Source organism: Balaenoptera borealis, assembly GCF_965194805.1.
Source record: "Balaenoptera borealis genome assembly, chromosome: 16".
Classification (NCBI taxonomy): domain Eukaryota; kingdom Metazoa; phylum Chordata; class Mammalia; order Artiodactyla; family Balaenopteridae; genus Balaenoptera; species Balaenoptera borealis.
The window spans coordinates 84,296,785-84,316,535 of record NC_138872.1 but is presented as its reverse complement, the minus strand read 5'-3'; the positions used below and the strand labels follow the sequence as shown (position 1 = coordinate 84,316,535).

Genomic DNA, 19,751 nt, shown 5'->3' with positions numbered 1-19,751 from the left:
CCAGGGAAGTACCAAGTGGCTTTTGTTTTTGTATCGTATTCAGCAAGGTATTCTTTATTTCTTTTTTAACTTTTAGGTGTACAGCAAAGCGATTCAGTTATACGTACACATGTATCTATTCTTTTTCAAATTCTTTTCCCATTTAGGTTGTTACATATTATTGAGCAGCGTTCCCTGTGCTATACGGTAGGTCCTTGTTGGTTATCCATTTTAAATATAGCAGTGTGTACATGTCAATCCCAAACTCCCAAAGCAAGGTATTCTCCAATATTACATACACCAAAAATAAAAAGGACACACACTCATACACACAAATATATTCTCCATTGTTTTCTTCTAGTTGATTTATACTTTTAACTCTGATTCATCTGGAGTTTCTTCCCCTGATGGCTGAGATCATTTCAGAAGGGAAAGGAAACATTTAAAGTGTGTAGCCAAGGCATTATGTATCTATATATCTTTCTCCATTTACAATGGAGTTACCTTCCAATAAACCCATTGTAAGTTGAAAATATCGTTAAGTTGAAAATGCATTTAGTACACCTAACGTACCAAACATCATAGCTTAGACTATCCTACCTTAAACGTGCTCAGAACACTTAACATTAACCTACAGTTGAGCAAAATCATCTAACACAAAGCCTATTTTATAATAGTATTGAATATCTCATGTAGTTTATTTAATACTGTAGTGAAAGTGAAAAACAATGGTTGTATGGGCACAGTATGGTTGTAAGCGTATCTGTTGTTTACCCTCATGATTGTGTGGCTGATTGGGAGCTGCAGCTCACTGCCACTGTCCAGCATCACAAGAGAGTGTTGTACCACATATCGCTAGCCCAGGAAAAGATCAAAATTCAAAATTCGAAGTATGATTTCTCTTGCACCATCATAAGTCAAACCATTTTAAGTCAGGACTGTTTGTATTAAATTCTCAACTACCTTACAACTCACCTTCCTGCTTTTCATGGCAATCTTCTGCACACGTTCCACATGGAACAGTGAACACTGGTGTTTCCTACCCAACATGTAAGCCACACACCTCCATGCATGCTCTTTGGGTACGACTGAACTACCCCCACCTCTAGGAGTGGGTCTTAATTGGTCTCAGCCAATCAGGATAATCCTATCCTCCTTATCACAGAAATTTTTCAAAACAAAAGCCAATGTCTGGAATGCATGACCAGCCTCTGGGATGCAAGTGAACCAATGAGAATGAAGCTAGGATTCCTTTCCAATGGTGTCTCCTCTCCCTGAGATTGACTAAAGATACTAAGGAGGAATCCTGTAGCTTCACTTCCTTTAACTTGTAACTATGAGGAAAGCCAGCCTGAGGATAAAGCCTACATACTGGAGAGGGCAGACCCAAGAGAGGCGCAGAGAAATGAAGTCAGAGCCCTGATCAAACTGTGCCTGAAGCCCACCCCACATCTGGACCTCCTAGTTAGATGTCCCCTTTATTTTTTTAAACTATGTTGAGTTACATTTTCTGTAACTTGCAATTGAAGACATCCTAATCCTAACAGAAACAGGTAGTCACTCAGCTCTTTTTCCCCTACCTCATATTTTTCTCTTTAAACTCATTCAAAATGTTATAGAAATGTAGAAATAAACAGCGAAGAAAAAGAAAAAAAGAAAAGCAGTTATGTATTTTACTATCATAACTGCTACTTTATTATTGTGTGTTTCTATAAACATGAAAATGTGAACTTTATATTCGTTTAAAAGGTTTCCATAGCGGTAACCGTAGTGTCTAGACAATTTTTTAATTTTGCTTTTTATTTTTTAAAATTTATTTATTTATTTATTTATTTATTTATTATTTTTGGCTGTGTTGGGTCTTTGTTTCTGTGCGAGGGCTTTCTCTAGTTGCGGCGAGTGGGGGCCACTCTTCATAGCGGTGCGCGGGGCTCTCACTGTCGTGGCCTCTCTTGTTGCGGAGCACAGGATCCAGACGCGCAGGCTCAGTAGTTGTGGCTCACGGGTCTAGTTGCTCCGCGGCATGTGGGATCTACCCAGACCAGGGCTCGAACCCGTGTGCCCTGCACTGGCAGGCAGATTCTCAACCAGTGCGCCACCAGGGAAGCCCTAATTTTGCTTTTTAAATTTAGTTTATCATAAATTCTTTTACTCTATCTAGATAATTTTAATTATTATTCAGGGATACAACATAATGAACTTAATCTTATCATTGGACATTTGTATTATTTCCTACTTTTCAGTATTATAGTTTTGCAAGTATTCATATTCATAGCTTTTATTTTTATTCAGTTGAATTATTTTCTCAGGACAAATATCTCAGTGGTCAGTCAGTTCCTGAAACTCATGTATTTCTGGCATTTTATTTTTTCCCTCTGTTCTTCAAAACCTCCAAGCATGAACCTTGACACTTGTATTTTTATAAATAGTAGAGGAGAATACACGCTACTTAAGCCTAAATCCAAAATTTTAATTCAAGTGTGATAGAAAGGATTGTATCACCCATGAAACATGTAGCAAAGAATCCATCTTTGGAGCATTCCTAGACCCTCCTGTCAACCCCTGAAACTGGACCTGTGGTATCAGTTTTTTACCTGCTACAAGATCGGTTGACAGGATCAACCACATTTTATACCGCCATCTCTTGTCCCCAAGGGAATGACTGAAGCAGTACTTTGGAAAGGGGATACGGGACTTCATAGCTACCCTTGCAAAGACAAATATAGCACATGATGCTTGTTTACAAACAGTGATTTATTGGTCAGGAGGAATTTTACAATGGAGAAAAAAAGAAAAAAAATATAAAGGAACATGACCAAAGTATTTTTGTTGGAGGACAAGCATTGGGTCTGTATTTGCTTACTATTGTATCCGTATCAACTATTTTAGTGCCTTGTTCATAGTAGATGCTCAGTAAAAATGTGTTAAATGAATGAAAGAAAAAGGATGAATTCTACCCAAAGGAAAATCTATATCCTGGATAGCAACCAAAACAAAAATTCTTCTGGCCAGTAGGTGGGGCCATAGAGTGTCACCATTAACCAGCTTGAAGCATTACATAGGTGTGGCCAACTTAATACTTTCCAATGGGCCTTTGCTTCCTTGATTGCTTCCCCTTAAGGTAACTGTGTTCAGCTCTCAGTTCAAAGGGATTGTCAGAGCAGAATCTCCATTTCCCGATCACTTCTGATCTTGTCTTAAGCCGGTGCCCTGTTCAGCTCTCTTCACCCCAAATGCTCTGTCACTCTGGGCACCAATACTGCAGTCCACTGTCAACTGTGGTATCTCTCAAAAGAGGGTATAAGAATAGCTATACTAAAAAATTATCCTTTGTTTATCTGAAATTCAAATTAACTGGGCGTTTCGTATTTTTATTTCCTAAATCTGGAGGGCCTATCTCCAGCTACCTATCTTAATGCCTTTCAACAGAGATTCTCATTTTCTACCCCAGTTGAGACCAAGAATTAGTTTTGCAGTTGGAATCTGGTCATCCCCTGGTTAGCAGTGTTGAGCAAAAGGAGAGTCCAGCCCTGGACATTGAGCTGGGGCTGAGCTGTCTCTGGCTGACCCTGAGACATTTTCAGAAAAGAGAAGCCACCTGACAACCCAAAAAAAAGGCAGACAAGCAAGAGATTACAGGCTGACTGATGGAGGATGGTCCCTCCCTTCATATAAAGTCTACAGTTTGTTCTTCACTTGTTTGGTTTGTATGTTACACAGAAAGAGGCCGGAGAAAGACAAGGGACGATGTTGTGAATACTGTCTCAGAACAGTGGGGAAGAAATGAGGGGCACTTCTTGGTCAGGGTCCCAGAGTCATGACTTCCTGGTTAATGCTCTCGACACCAAGCAACTCAGGACTGACACTGGGCTCTGTGAAGGGCAGACATGAGTGTCATCCCAGGAGGAAATTCAGAAGGAAAATTTTGGGTGGGAAGTCATGTTAAGTTAAGTCATGTCAAGTTAAGAAGATGAGCGCAGGAATCAGGCTTCCTGGGCTCCAGTCCAAGATCCACCTCGTCTAGCGGTATGGTTTTTACTTAACCTCTGTGAGTCTGTTTCCTCATCAGTCAAGTAAGGATAAGAGACTCTACCTCAAAGCATTGTTGGGAGGCTTAAATGAGATAATGCATGTAAAGCACATTCAATCAACACTGGCCACTCCTACAGATGTTAACAAATGTGATCAATACAGGAGAACAAAGTGGGAAGTATTTCTGACCTCTGAAGAGGTTTGGGGCATCAGAGTTCTTTATGTTGCAAGTAACAGTAAGCCCAACTCAAATGGGATTAAACAACAAAGGAGATTTCTTGGCCTCTGTCACTGGAATATCCAGAGATGGTGCAGGCTTCAGGAATGGTTTGAATCAGCAGCTCAGTGACATCATCAAGGACAGAGGTTCTTATTGTCCCTCACTCTGTCCCTCACCCGAGTATCAGCTTCATCCTCAGACCAGCTTTCCTTCTGGTGGTGGGATAGCTGCCAGCCACAGCTGGGGCTTCATGCTTCCACATTCACTTCCAGTGAGGGGAGAGTGGTGAGGTTTACCCTGGTGTTCCAAGTAGGAGTGCTGAGATTCACCCTGGCTGGCTTGAAGCAGAGGCTCACTCCTGCACCATGAAGGGCTGGGAAAATGGACTGTGCCTTTTGGTGAGTTAAACAAGACCCCCTGCTGAAGCTGCAGGGGAGATCAATTTCTCCCAAATCATATGAGCTGCTCAGGGGAGAGGAAGCTTCCAGACAGAGATCTGGGTAATACTAGAAAGGGCATGGATGCTGGGTAGGCACTCAGTAAGTGGGTATCTAATAAGTTGTATCTGGAATGATGGGCACAATAAGTAAAAAATGTTCCCCCAATGAAGAGTGAGCCCAGGATGAAAGAAGTTGCCACAGTGAAAACGTGGGATGAGTGGGGCGTGGCAGGAGCTCGTGGTGGATGCCCTTCGTCTCCCAGACTCAAAGGCAAATATATTAATAAAATTCCTTCCTGGCAAGCCGTCTCCTGGTGTAGGTTCAAGAAAATGTGTATTCAAAGGAAGAGGGAGGAAATTCTAGCCACAAAGCTGCAATGTCACAGTTCTGCAAGGTCACCCAGAACGGATGCAATTCCTTAGGAAGAGCAAAAGGCATAAAGAGAGAAGAGGCAGAGGCTCTCCAGCATCACGGGGTGGCAGGAAAAGAGGGGCTGGCAAAGACAGCCAAGTTAGGCTGGTCCACCAAGAGGGCTGCCACGGAAGCCAAAGGAAGAAGTGTTCTCTAATCTCTCCAGGGGGGGCTCCAACAGGCGAGGCGAATGGGAGGCCCTGGAATGAGCGTCCCACAGATGTGAAGAAACGTCCCTGCGGAAGCGAGGTGCCCCCTATCCTGGCACAGGTTCTGGCGGCCCCTCCGGTCCCCTGAGCTACCACAGCAACTCCTCTTGCTACAGATGGCACGTTGCGGGCTAGGAGCTCCAGATCCGCAGGATTAACAGCTTACAAACTGCAGCCTGGAGAAGGCGGATCCGGATCCTGCCGTGTTGCGAAGCAGTCCTGAACATTAGCCCGAAGCCAGGGGACCGGAGGGAGAGGCGCCTGGGATACACAGAGTTTGTTGTTTGTCACACACACAACACAGCGAGGTTGTGCAGCACCCTGACCGTCCCACTCTGATGGTGCTCCCAGGAGTGGAGCAGGGCGCCGAGGGGAGTTGTGCAGCTGAGAGGAGCTCACACTGCCCCCACGGTCAGCTGTGCCAAACGCAGCCTCCTTCGTTTCCCCGTAGCTGGACCGAGCTTGGCTCCCATGGCCCGGGTTCTAGTGGGGCTGTGAGTCTGCTCCTCCAAGCCTCCCTCCTTGCCCACTGCTCCAATTCTTACTTCTTTTGGGTGTGAAAGAGGCTCTTGGTCCCAGTGAAAGCAGTCTCACTCTATGGTTTATGGTGTAAACCATAAACTTTTACAATAATTTTTTTTTCCCCTTCCAAAATCCCCAACTTGACACCAAAAAAAAAAAAGAGTTTGTATTTCAGAACTTGATCTTTCACCAGACACACTAAAGTCCACTAAAGAGGTTGAAAGACCAAAAGGTGCTCTTTTAAGGCTAAATCTCCCCATCACACACACACCCCAAGTTCCCATCTAAAGCTACCTTGACGACTGGGGGAAGAGCAACAGATATAAGGGATAGGCAGGGCGACTTCTCCAAATCTCAAACTATTCTCCACCACATTTATTTAAGGACAGGTGCTGTCTTATTCCTGGCGGGACTGGAGATGGTTTACATAGACATACAAAACAAGATAAAATAACTTTCAAGTGAGTAGAGGGGAAACAAGACAAAGGGGAAATGAACATAAGAAAGACAAGGTGCACCAGTGGGTGGATCTCACTTCCGTCGTGGAAGCAGGGGTGCCAGGAGAGGCTCCTACCAGCCCTTGGCTCACAGACCAGCTCTACATGCAACTCAGGCCAAGGCTTGTGCCGGGGGCTGAGCAGAGAGTCAGTCCTGCCTGGACCCGGACGTGACAGCTACTTTGTTCTTCGCTGTTGTCGTGCTAACGCTTCCTGTGACACGGTGGTGGGATTTACAGTGCCCAATGCTGTTCATCACAACACACTCCTCTCCAAAGAGCACCCCCAATGAACCCTATCCTTAATGCACACCAGATCCATGGTCAAGTAAGCCCCCAACTTTTACCCTGTTTACTGCTAAGCCAACTCTCCTACTATCTTGTTGGATTGAAATGACTGTGGCAACCAACATCCCGACTCTGGAGGCTGAGTCCCCACCCACCGTCTTCCCCAGCATCCCAACATTTGCAGGCTGGGTGGGAAGATGAGTGTCTTTATCTGTGGTAGGGACAATGCCAGGTGCTCACCACCGGGCTTCCTCTTCCTGGGCACAAGGGAAGGTGACATCTCCCAGGCTCCTTTGAAGTTTGTTCTGGGCATTGAAAAGCAGGCAGAAGAAATGTAGGTCACTTCTAGACCATGCCCTGAAAACATTCCCGGACAACCCTCTGGCAACCTCTTCCCCTTCTATAATGACTTCTACAGAAGTGACCACATGTTTACGATGTCGGCATCACAAGATAGAAGGATCTAGAACCCTGCGTCTTTTCCTGGAGGTAGCCCCCACCCCCAACCCAGGAAAGCCACCCAACTCATGCCAGACTGTGACGTAGGCAATAAATAAAACTTTATTATGTTAAGCCACTGAGACTGCAGGTCGTTTGGTACCACAGCCAACATACATCACCCTGACTAATACACTAGCCAAGTTGATGACCCCATGCCAGTCATCAAAATTCCATTATGACACTGGTCAACTTCAGCTCTCATGTCACAGGGATGGACAATCATCTGGACCAACCCCTCCATCCCCTCAGTAGGCTGTTGCCTATTCCCCTGCCTTTGTTACCCAAGGTCCTAAGGATACAGTGCAGATATACTCAGAGGCTTTGGGTAGGAGTACATGATGTGACTGCAAGATATCAGTGCCCAGTTCGGACTCTGTGTCCTCAGTCCTGAGTGGCTGGATGTGTCAGGGTAGACTTGGCATGGAGAGAGGAAGACACAAGCCAATTTTAAACTGATGTCTGGGTCTTTGCAATCAATCCCTGTTTGCCCACATTTGCTCTCCTTTGCCAAGGCCACTTACCTAGCTCTTAACACATCCTGAGTGAAGAGCCTTTTAACCATATTCTGATGAAACTTCACTACAGCAATGCATAAGTTTGCTAGGGCTGCCTCAAAAATACCACAGACTGGGTGGCTCAAACAATAGGGATTAATTTTCACACAGATTTCAAGATCTGAGATCAAGGTGTTGGTAGGGTTGGTTTCTCCTGAAGCCTCTGTCCTTGGTGCTACCTCACATGGTCTTTCCTCTGTGCACATGAATCCCTCGTTGTCTCTTTGTGTCCAAATGTCCACTTCTTATAGAGACACCAGTCAGATTGGGTTAGGGGCCACCCTAACAGCCTTATTTTAATTTAATCACTTCTTTAAAGATTTATCTGCAAATACAGTCGCATTTTGAGGTACAGGGGTTAGGAATTCGACATATGAACTTGAGGGGACACAATTCAGCCATAACAAACAAGATTCATTTTGTGGTGTTCGCAGTCATATTTCTGTGGATTATTTAAGGAGAAAAAAGCATCTTCTTATGGGGGAAGTCAGATCAACTACAATATACTCTTAACAGGGCACCAGGGTTGGGCTGGATGTTTCCAAAGTTTGCTGGAAGAAAAAAATTAGGAGAAAATCTGTACAACCTTGGGTTTGGTGATGGGTTTCTAGATACAGCACCAAAAGCATAATCTCCCCCCTGCAAATTTAATAAACTGGACTTTACTCAAATTTAAAATTTGGCTCTGTGAATAACACTGTTAAGAGAATTAAAATACAAATTACCCACTGGAGAAAATATTTGTAAATCACATAACAGGTGAAGGACTTGTATCCAAAATACACACCAAAAAACTCTTAAAACTCAACAAAAATTTTAAACAGACAAAATATCTGAACAGACACCTCACCACAGAAGATACATAGATGGCAGATAAGCATATGAAAAGATGTTCAACATCATTTGACATTAGGAAGAAGCAAATTAAAATATCAATGAGATACCACTATATACCTACTAGGGCTAAAATCCAAAATAACCTTTACAATACCAACTGCCTATAAGGATGTGAAGTAACAGGAACTCTCATTCACTGATGGTGGAAGGCGAAATGGTACAGTCACTTTGGAGACAGTTTGACAAAGCTAAAGTCTGTCTTACCATATGATACAGCAATCATTTGTATTTATGTACAACTCCTAGATATTTACCCAACTGATTTATGTCTACACAAAAACCTGTATGTGAATGTTTATAGTAGATTTACTAATAATCGCCCAAAACTGGAAGCAACCAAGATGTCCTTCATAGGTGAATGGATGGTGATCCATCCAATGGAATGATGTACAAAAGTAAAAAGGAATGAGCTATCAAGACACAAAAACATGGATGAATCTTAAATGCATATTACTAAATGAAAAAAGCCAGTCTAAAATGGCTGTTTGATTCCATTTATATGACACTCTGAAAAAGGCAAAACTAAAGAGACAGTAAAGAGATCAGTGGTTGCCAGTGGACTAAGGGAGCAGGATTGATCAAGCACAGGGGATATTTTAGGGCAGTGAAACTCCTATATGCTATAGTAATGGTGGACACATGACATTAATCATGTGTCAAAATCCGTGGAAAGTTATAGCACAAAGAGTGAACCTTAATGTATGCAAATTTAAAAAATCATTTAGGAAGTTAGGGCATCCCAAGATGAAATACAGAATGCGACCCCCCCAAAATCAAACTGTATTACAAATGTATGAAATAAACTCAATGAAGGGAATGAGGGGAAAAGATGCTGACCTAACTAACTTGGGAACTGAGTGGAGACTATATGACTAAAGGTGCAGAAGCAAGGACACCTCAGTAGGAATGAGCACATCCAGTGCCAGATCTTAGTTTCTAATATCATTCTTCAAGAAAAGAAACCAGAGCTCCTCGGAGAAATGGCTGATTCTAGGGGTGGGATGAGCCTGGCCTGCGTTGTAGTACCAGAAAATAAGACAGTGTAAAACACACATATGATTTGAGCAACAAAATAAATAATGTAGGACCGGATTATGAAACAAAGTATAGGGGACTTGCCTGGTGGTACCGTGGTTAAGAACCCGCCTGCCAATGCCGGGGACACAGGTTCGATCCCTGGTTCGGGAAGATCCCACATGCTGCAGAGCAACTAAGCCCGTGCACCACAACTAATGAGCCTACGCTCTGGAGCCCATGAGCCATAACTACTGAGCCCATGCACCACAACTACTGAAGCCCGCACGCCTAGAGCCCGTGCTCCGCAACAAGAGAAGCCACTGCAGTGAGAAGCCCGTGCACCGCAACGGAGAGTAGCCCCCGCTCACCGCAACTAGAGAAAGCCCACATGCAGCAAGGAAGATCCAACTCAGCCAAAAAAATAAATAAATAAATAAAATAAATTAAAAAAAAAAAAGAAACAAAGTGTAGAATAAAATATCCATGAGTCAAATGATTGAAAAAATCAATAGAGGAGAAGAGACATGTCTCCTATGCAGAAGAATCCCAAATACTTTATGTAGAGCATAACTCCCCAACTTTAAGTGACTTCCAAAGAAGGCAGTATGCAGGGGTGGGTGAGGAAGAGCTGTACAGGGGAGAAACCTGACAAACGGGACCTCAGTCAGGTGATCAAGGTTAACAGCATGTAAATCACACTGATAACATGTTCCCTTGATACGATGTGATGGGAATCGCATTTTGCTTCTCTGGTCTTCCTCCCCAAAACCCACAACCAGTCTAACTATGAGAAAAATATCAGGCATACCCAAGTGAGGAACATTCTGCGGAACAGCTGACCAATCCTCTTCAAAACTGTCAAGGTTAAAAAAAAAAAAAAAGTACTAAAGAACATATTTAATGAATCTCTTATGAGCTATTTCCAAAAACAAACAAACAAAAACCTGTCAAGGTAATCAAAACCAAGGAAACTGCCACAGATTGGAGGGACCCAAAGAGACATGACAACTAAATGTGGCATCTTGGATGGGATCCTGGGACGGATAAAGCACATTAGGTGAAAACTAAGGAAATCTGAATTAGCTGATAATAGTGGATCAATTTTAGTTCATCAGTTTTGACAAATGTAACATGTAACTAATGTAAGATGTCAGCGATAGGGGACATTGAATATGGGGTATACGGGCACTGTACCATTTTTGAAATTTTTCTGTGAATCTAAAACTACTCTAAAATGTAAAGTTTCTTTTTTAAGTGCTTTGTGACTTTGGGGAACACAACTGAATTGTCAGAAGAACCTAATAATACTGGATATAATAATAATCACGGTACTTACCATGTGCCATACTGAGGCCCATCCTTGAGATTCTCTTAAGATTACTAAGGGCAGGGGCTTCCCTGGTGGTGCAGTGTTTGAGAATCCGCCTGCCAATGCAGGGGACATGGGTTCGATCGCTGGTCCGGGAAGATCCAACATTCTGAATAAATAAGATAAATTTATAAAAAAAAAAAAAAGATTACTAACGGCAGCCTTGGGGAGAGAATGCACTTCCTTCCGTTTGAGGCATACAGCATGGCTTTATTTATTTATTTATTTATTTTTGGCTGTGTTGGGTCTTCGTTGCTGCGCACGGGCTTTCTCTAGTTGCCGCAGGCGGGGGCTACTCTTTGTTGCGGTGCGCGGGCTTCTCATTGCGGTGGCTTCTCTTGTTGCGTAGCACAGGCTCTAGGCGCGCAGGGTTCAGTAGTTGTGGCACACGGGCTCAGTAGTTGTGGCTCACGGGCTCTAGAGTGCAGGCTGAGTAGTTGTGGCGCACGGGCTTAGTTGCTCCGCGTCATGTGGGATCTTCCCGGACCGGGGCTTGAACCCATGTCCCCCCCACTGGCAGGCGGATTCTTACCCACTGTGCCACCAGGGAAGCCCAAGGTTTTATTCATATATTCATTCATTTTACGAATATTTATTGAGCACCTGCTACGCAGCCAGCACTGTTTTAGGTACTACAGGTACAGCAATGAGCAAAACAGACGGAAATCCCTGCTCTCCTGGGGCTTGCACTTTAATGGGTAGAGACAGACCATAAAAAAGTTAAATCAACAGGCCACACGGCAGGTCAACTGGTGAGAGTGCTATGGGGCAGGGAAAACAGAAAGCAGGGGACAGAAGGAGTGCTAGGGGACCACTCACAGAACAGGAGACACCTGAACAGATTCTAAGGGGAAGGGGGAGGGGCACGTGCAGACATATGAAGGAAAACAATCTAGGCAGAGGGAAGAGCTAGTGCAAAGGCCCTGAGGTGGGAACATGCCTGGCCTGAGCACAGAGGGAGACAGCAAAGTGTAGTGTAGCAGGGGGAAAGCCAGGGATGTGCGAGGGGCCTGACTGGGTGGGGTCCTACAGGCCATTGTGAGGAATTCGTGCTGGGCTGGGTTTTGAGCAGAAGAGTGACACGATCTAACTTCAATTCAACAGATCATTCTGGCTGTTACATTGACAATAGAGTGCTGGGGGCAAGGGAAGGCCAGTGAGGAGGCTGAGGAACCAGTCCCGGAGAGGGATGACGGCGGCTTGGACCAGGATGGCAGCAGAGGAAGTGGAGAGAAGCAGGTAGGTTCTGGTTATCATTTTAAAGTCCAAGATAGAGTCCATAGGATTTGCTGATGTTTGAATTTGGGATGTAAAATAAAGAGAGGAGTCGAGGGTGCCTGCCCTTTTCAGCAGCACCCGCCAAGGGTCTCCAGAGGTTCCTTCCTCCACACCTACAGACATCCCCCTCCCTGACTCCCACGAAACCCTGGAAACCTGGGCCTGGCCTCCCCCCACCTGTTGGCACACCCACAGCTTGGCTGGACCTTCTGAGATTGGGGTGGGAAATGCCCAGGACACATTGTGAGCCTACTGGGACATGCTGGGCAAAAGAAGGTGGAACCCAGAGGAGCATGGAGAAAGTATCTAGGCTTGGGGGGCAGAGATGTACATTCATCTGCGGTCAGTTCTACAGGACCACGAGTCTCCCTGAGGGCTCAGGTAGAGGAGGGCAGAGATGGTCAAACACCGTCTCAGCCACTCATGAGCTTGTGTGGCCCTGGACAAGTCACTTAACTCTCTGAAGCTCTGTTTTCTCCTCTCTGAACTGGGGCTAACAATTCTTTGTTGGGAGAGTCGTGACCATCACATGAGATAACAAATATATGACAATTGCTGGCACATGATGGGGTCTGACTCAGTGTGCGTTACTTTCCCATCCTACATAAGTTACAGGGTTTAGGAGTGTACCCCTCAAGTAATTCAAGTTTCTAAAAGTCACCTTTATTGAGGTATAATTTATAAACAAGAAACTGCATACATTTAAAGCGTACAGTTCAGTGAGTTTTGACAGGCACATCCCTGCCAAATTACCACCACAATCAAAATACAGAACATTTCCATCTTCTCCAGAAGTTTTCTCACGCCCCTTTGCAATTCATCCTTGCCTCTACCTCGGTCCCAGAAATCACTCATCTGCTTTCCGATGTTATAGGTCAGCTTGTATGTTATAGATTTCAATATAAATGGAATCATAGAGCCTTTCATTACCAGCTTCTTTCATCATGGAGCTTTTGAGGTTCATCCTTGTTGTTGATTGTATCAGTAGTTCATTTCTCTTTATTACTGAGTAGCATTCCATTGTAGAGATAGACCACAATCTGTGTCTCTATTCGCCAGTAGATGGGTATTAAGATTGTTTCCAGTTTTGGGCTGTGTGAATAGTGCTGCTATAAATATTCATGTCCAAGTCTTTTTTAAAAAATTTATTTTATTGAAGTAGAGTTGATTTACAATGTTGTGTTAATTTCTGCTGTACAGCAAAGTGATTCAGTTTGCTGTATAGCAGAATATATATATACATACATATATATATATATATATATATACACATACATATACACACTCTTTTTCATATTCTTTTCCATTATGGTTTATCACAGGATATTGAATACAGTTCCCTGTGCTATACAGTAGGACCTTGTTTATCCATTCCATATATAATAGTTTGCATCTGCTCATCCCAAACTCCCACTCCATCCCCCCACCCCTCTCCCCCTTGACAACTACCAATTTGCTCTCTATGTCTGTGAGTCTGTTTCTGTCTCTTCGACAAGTTCATTTGTGTCATATTTTAGATTCATATTTTGATATACTTAGATCACATATAAGTGATATCATATGGTATTTGTCTTTCTGTTTCTGACTTACTTCACTTAGTATGATAATCTGTAGGTCCATCCATGTTGCTGCAAATGGCATTATTTCATTCTTTTTTATGGCCGAGTAGTATTCCATCACATATATGTACCACTTCTTCCTTCTCCATTCATCTGTCGATGGATTCATGTCCAAGTCTTTGTGTGGGCATATGCTTTCATTTCTCTTGGGTAAATCCATACCTAGGAGAGGGATGGGTGGGTCATTTGAAAAGTGTTTAGTATGTTTAGCTTTTTAAGAAACTGCCAAACAGTATTCCATAATGGTTGTACCATTTTACATTCCCATCAGTGGTGTCAGGTAACTTAATTTTGTACCATATAGACTTTGTTAGTCAAGAGGACAAAAGAGCAGCCCAAGTAAATCAGCCATGTGACTGCCCTGGTTTATGTCCAATTACCATGCAGCACAACAGTTACGCAGCCTAACAGGCATTCAGAGTTGTGCTTGAAGACGTACTCAATTACAACATCAGTCACTCTTCCACCAGGCTCTGGGTACACTCTTGTTCACTCACGGTTATTTTTTTTTCCAATGAGGATATACTGTAAGCTTCCTAGCAGAGTTTATGATGTACATGAGACTAGAGTACACATATATACACTTCTCTCTCTCTCTCTCTCTCACACACACACACACACACACACACACACACACACACACACACACACAGTTACTTGGAGCACCTTTGGGTAAAGCAAACTCTAGAAAACATCCAGTTCAATCATGGTGACCTATTAAGATTATCTTCTAATCTGTCTGATCCCCATTCCCCACATCCTGAGAAAAGGATTTAAAAATAAACTTTTAATTTGAGAACAGTTTTAGGTTTGCAGAAAGTTGGGAAGACAGTACAGAGTTCCCTCTTACCCTGCACCCAATGCCCCCTATTGCTGTCATCTTACATTACTATGGTCGATTTGTCACCCCTAATGAACTGATACTGACCCATTATTATTAGCTAATTCAGATTTCCTTAACTTTTCACCTAACATGCTTTCTCCGTCCCAGGATCCCATGTTGCATCTAGTCATCAGGTCTCCTTAGCCTCCTCCAGTCTGTAACAGTTTCTCATACTTTTCTTGTTTTTGATGACCCTGACCATTTTGAAGAGCTAGGCATTTTCAGAATGTCTCTCAATTTGGGTTTGCCTGAAGTTTTTCTCGTAGTCAGACTGATTATGGGTTTTGCGGAGGAAGTCCACAGAGGCAAAGTGCCATTCCCATCACATCAAATAAAGGGTCCGTGCTATCAACCTGATTTTTCCCTGCTGGTGGTGACCTTGATCACCTGACTGAGGTCATGTTCGTCGGGTTTCTCCACTGCAAAATACTGTCTCCCCACCCTTGCATCTGTCCTCTTTGGAAAGAAGTCACTACGCTCAGCCCACACTTAAGGGTGGGGAGTTCCGTTCCACCTCCTTAAGGAGAAATAGCCATCTAAATCATCTGGAATTCTTCTGCACAGGAGATATGTCTCTTTTCCTCACTTATTTATTTAATCAATTGTTTATATCAGTGTAAACTTGCGGATATTTATTTTATACTTTGGGTTGTAACCCAACACTATGTTATTTACTTTTTTGCTCAAATTGTTCCAGTTTTGGCCACAGGGAACCCTTTCCTTCAGCTCCTGTGTCCCTTTGACAAACCCCATCGTGTGAGTGTGTGTGTGTGTGTGTGTGTGTGTGTGTGTGTGTGTGTGTCTGTGTGTGTGTTTAGCACTTCCTTACTCTCCAGCACTAGAATATGCTCCAGGCTCACCTTGTATATTTCCTGCCCCAGCCCTCGAATCAGTCATTTCTCCAGGGAGCCCGGGCTCCTTTTACTGGGCAATGATATTAGAAATCAAGATCTGGCACTGGATGTGCTCATTGCTTCTGGGATGTCCTTGCTTCTAAGCCTTCTCAGCTGACAGAGCAAGCAAACTGATGTGCAGGTACTAACCTATGCATATGCGCGTATCTGTAAATATCTCTCTGTGTATCCATCTGCTGCAATAGTAGGCTAAGCATGAGTTCATACTGCTGTTCCTGACTCTAATCCAGTGCCTCACGGGTCATTCTAGCTTTTCCCCTTTGCTCATCTGTAATCTCCCACTCCAACAGGGAGAAACCTGGCTCCCACGATCCACTGACTTAACTGTTCAGTGCCAGTGTGCATGTACAGTGTGATTTCAGAACTGTCAACCTGCACCCCTGTAGGGAACAACTTTACCAACTAGAACACAGTGTTATGCACAGTTCCTTTTGCCTTTCGTTTTACAGACCCTGCTCGTTTCCAAAATTACTTAGGTCAGCATCTTTTCTCCCATCCAAACCTCTTTTTCTGGACTGGGTCTCCCCTTCTCCTGCCAATAAACCTGGCCTATGGGGCTCCGGCGGTGGTGTCCTCTGTGGGGACTGGATCTCCATGCCCCAGTGAGTCTCATCAGTCCCCTGTGCCATCACCCCCACCCCCAAACAGCCCAGCTGAATCCTCTTGACCCACCTGCCAAGCTCTGTGAACTCAAGGGTGGACCTGGCCCCAGGCCCAGCTCCAGTCAGTCTTCACACCTGCCTGAGGACCACTGCGCATCCCCCAGGACCCTACAGCAGGGGCCGGCCACTCTGGGCCCTGGCCAAGCTGTCCAACCATCCCGCTGGTCCACCTGGTAACCGGGGCCTTCTCGGGTTACTCAGAGGATCACTTTGCCTTAGAAACTCCAGCTGTCACCTCGGACGCATCAGTAACCGATGCCAAGGCCCTGAGCAGCAGAGGGCCGGCAACAAGCAAGTGTCCCCAGGTGTCCCGCGAGCACTGTGCTCTGTCACTGCAGCCACTGCCGTCACCGGGGAGGAAGGTGAGCAAACCTGGAGGGAGGTGGGGGACCCAGTACTCGGGGATGGGCAGCCCTGGGATGCCTCCCTCTCGTAAGCCCTGTTGGGAGCCTGGAGTCCTGTTTCCAGGGGAAGATGAGGGAGGAGAGTGACCCAGACGGGGAGCTCTGCGTGGGTGAGAGAGGGCTTTGGTCAACCTGCAGGGCTGCGGACGCACTGGAGGGCTGGACACAGCTCCAAAGCCCGGCAGGGTTCGCCTGCTGGCAGCCTCTTTGGTTCTGCAGGCCCCCCAGGCCGGGTGTAGGTGTGCTGGGAGTTGCCTGCTCTGGCCTCTGATAGGCAGCCCCGCCACAGGTCGCTGGTCAGAATAGGTGTGCACAGTTTCCAGCCGCGCCTCTTTGATCGTGGAGGAGCTGACTGCTTCTCTCGTGGTACAAGAACTGATCTCAGGCCCTTCCAAGACACGGGGATGCCCCCACCCCGCCTGGGCCCAGTGGACCCAGGAGTCCAGTGATGCCACCATGTGACAGAGTAAGTGTCCCTGAGGATCCATGGTGGCACCACTGCCTGCGGAAGAGGACCAGGGCCCCTGGGGTGGGCTCGGGAGTGAGCCTGCCAGCCTCGGGGTATGGCAGCTTCCACCCCACCAAGTGTGAGCAGTTCTCACACCGTGCACTCTGGTGGCAGGTGACACAGGTTCTCACTGAATGTCACTCAGGGACATTTCCTCCCAGTCCATGATGCTCTTGGAACCTTGGACCTCCTCCCTGCCCCCAACGGTTCTAAGAAGTTTCCCCAGGTGTCCTGGGAGAGGCCAGCTCCTGGGAGAGGGAGCCAGTGGGAGGATGACACCCATAGTGTGGGTGGAGGGCCCTCCAAACATCTTCGGAGGGCTGAGGGGTACCGAGACCAGGGCCTTCAAAATCCAGCCCTCAGAGGTTCTTCTAAGCCAGCATCAAGAAGTCCTCAGAACTATGGACTCCTACCCAGAAAACTAAGCCTCACCTATGACGTGTCACCCTCGCCTCCCCATGATGTGTTTGTGTCTCCAGCCCACACAATCATCTGCTTTTGGAGGATAGAGTCACCTCCCTTACCCCGAGCCTGTCCTAAGGCCAGGAGCCCAGAGACCCCGAATCAGCCATATCATGCTTCCTCAAGGAGGGCAATTCAAAGGGCAAATAACCCCCAAAGTCAGTAGGAATTTGTGAGCTCATACCACTGGGAAGTCCTTTTGTCCCGTGCAAGTTGGTGAATCAGGCACAACTGGATCCAAGAGTTCCGACAATATCCTAAGAACTCATCCTCCACATGGAGGCAGAGAGGAAGAAGTAGAGACTCAGACTAGCACAGGCCTTGAGTCTTTGAGCGGCATGCAGCCCAGCGTGCAGTCTCTCTTGCTCTCCAGCTGCTCGGACACCACTGCCATGCCAGCCACCAACCAGGGCTGGCCCGAGGACTTCGGCTTCCGGCTGGGCGGCTCGGGTCCCTGCTTCGTCCTGGAGGTGGCCGAAGGGAGCAGCGCACACACCGGGGGTCTGCGGCCCGGGGACCAGATCCTGGAGGTGGAGGGGCTGGCCGTGGGCGGCCTGAGCCGCGAGCGCCTCGTGCGCCTGGCCCGGCGCTGCCCGCGGGTGCCGCCCAGCCTGGGCGTGCTCCCCGGCCCCGATGGCGGCCCCGGCGCGGGATCCGGCTGTGCACCCCTGACCACAGCCTCGCGGGCCCCTCGATCCGGCCGCGGCCTCTCCCTGGGCCGAGAGCTGCTAAGATTGACCGGCCGCAAACGCCCCGACGCCGTGCACCGAGAGCGCAGGCGCAAGGCCCAGGAGTTCAGCCGCAAGGTAGGGCGCCCAGGGCAGAACGGGGCGGGGCCCTAGGAGGAGGGACGGTCTGGGGGGTGGGGCTCTAGGGACTATTGTTCTGGGGGGCGGGCACTGTGGGCGGGGCACGTCAGGGGCTTGATTTGTGGGAGTTGCTTTTCTTTATTTATTGAGGTAATACGGCTGCACAGCTCAGTAAATCTCACCTAGGCATACACCCTTGTAACTACCACCCTGATCCACCTGTAGATTAATAGAATACAGACAGTAATAGAATGCAGAACATAGAATGATTCCTTCACCCCAGAAGGTTCTCATGTGCCCCTTTCCCTGTCTATCTGCCCCAACCAGAGGTAGCTACTATTCTAACTTCCATCGTTATAAATGACTTTTGCCTGTTTGTGAACGTCATATAAATGGAATTATATAACACGTACTCTTTGGTGCTGGGCTTCTTGTGGTCATGTTATATCTGTGACTTTCATCCCTGTTGTGTGTGGTAGTGGATCATTCTTTCTATTGCCCGTATTAGTAACATAGTGTCTTAGTCTACTGCGGCTGCTGTAATGAACTGTCAGAGTGTGAGTGGCTTATAAACAACAAGAATTTATTTCTCACAGTTCTGGAGGCTGGGAAGTGCAAGAGCACAGTGCCAGCAGATCAGTGTCTGGTGAGGACCCACTTCCTGGGTCACAGACAGCGGCCTTCTTGCTGTGTCCTCACAGAGTGGAAGGGGCTAAGGATCTCTGTTGGGTCTCTTCTATAAGAACATTAATCCCTTAATGAGGGCTCTACCCTCATTACCTAAACACCTCCCAAAGGCCCCATCTTTGGGGGTTAAAATTTCAATATATAAATTGGGGAGGGGGACACAAACACTCAGACCATAGTACATAGTGTTATTTTTATTTTTTATTTTTTTAGAATTTCACTTTTTATTTATTTATTTATTTATTTATTTATTTATTTATTTATGGCTGTGTTGGGTCTTCGTTTCTGTGCGAGGGCCTTCTCTAGTTGCGGCAAGCGGGGACCACTCTTCATCGCGGTGCGCGGGCCTCTCACTATCGTGGCCTCTCTTGTCGTGGAGCACAGGCTCCAGATGCGCAGGCTCAGTAGTTGTGGCTCACAGGCCCAGTTGCTCCGCGGCATGTGGGATCTTCCCAGACCAGGGCTCGAACCCGTGTCCCTTGCATTGGCAGGCAGACTCCCAACCACTGTGCCACCAGGGAAGCCCAGTGTTATTTTTGAAAGAGCCATACCTGGGCTTCCCTGGTAGCGCAGTGGTTAAGAATCCGCCT

General features: G+C 46.2%; 1 protein-coding gene and 1 long non-coding RNA gene across 3 annotated transcripts in view; one reads left to right on the top strand and one right to left on the bottom strand.

Moving 5' to 3' along the window:
- Positions 1-12,854: 12,854 nt before the first annotated feature.
- On the bottom strand, positions 12,855-18,002 carry LOC309613329. Its single transcript, XR_014235644.1, has 2 exons — positions 17,850-18,002; positions 12,855-13,994 (listed from the first exon to the last, which is right to left on the bottom strand). It is a non-coding gene; the product is annotated as an uncharacterized lncRNA (long non-coding RNA).
- The window catches only part of GRID2IP (Grid2 interacting protein), a 41,097-nt gene continuing 39,348 nt past the window's right edge, over positions 18,003-19,751 (top strand). For both annotated transcript variants that reach the window (XM_082359989.1, XM_082359988.1), the window contains exon 1: positions 18,003-18,471. In XM_082359989.1, the coding sequence (XP_082216115.1) occupies positions 18,004-18,471 (468 nt within the window). In that variant the 5' untranslated portion in view covers position 18,003. The remainder of the gene's footprint in view (positions 18,472-19,751) is intronic.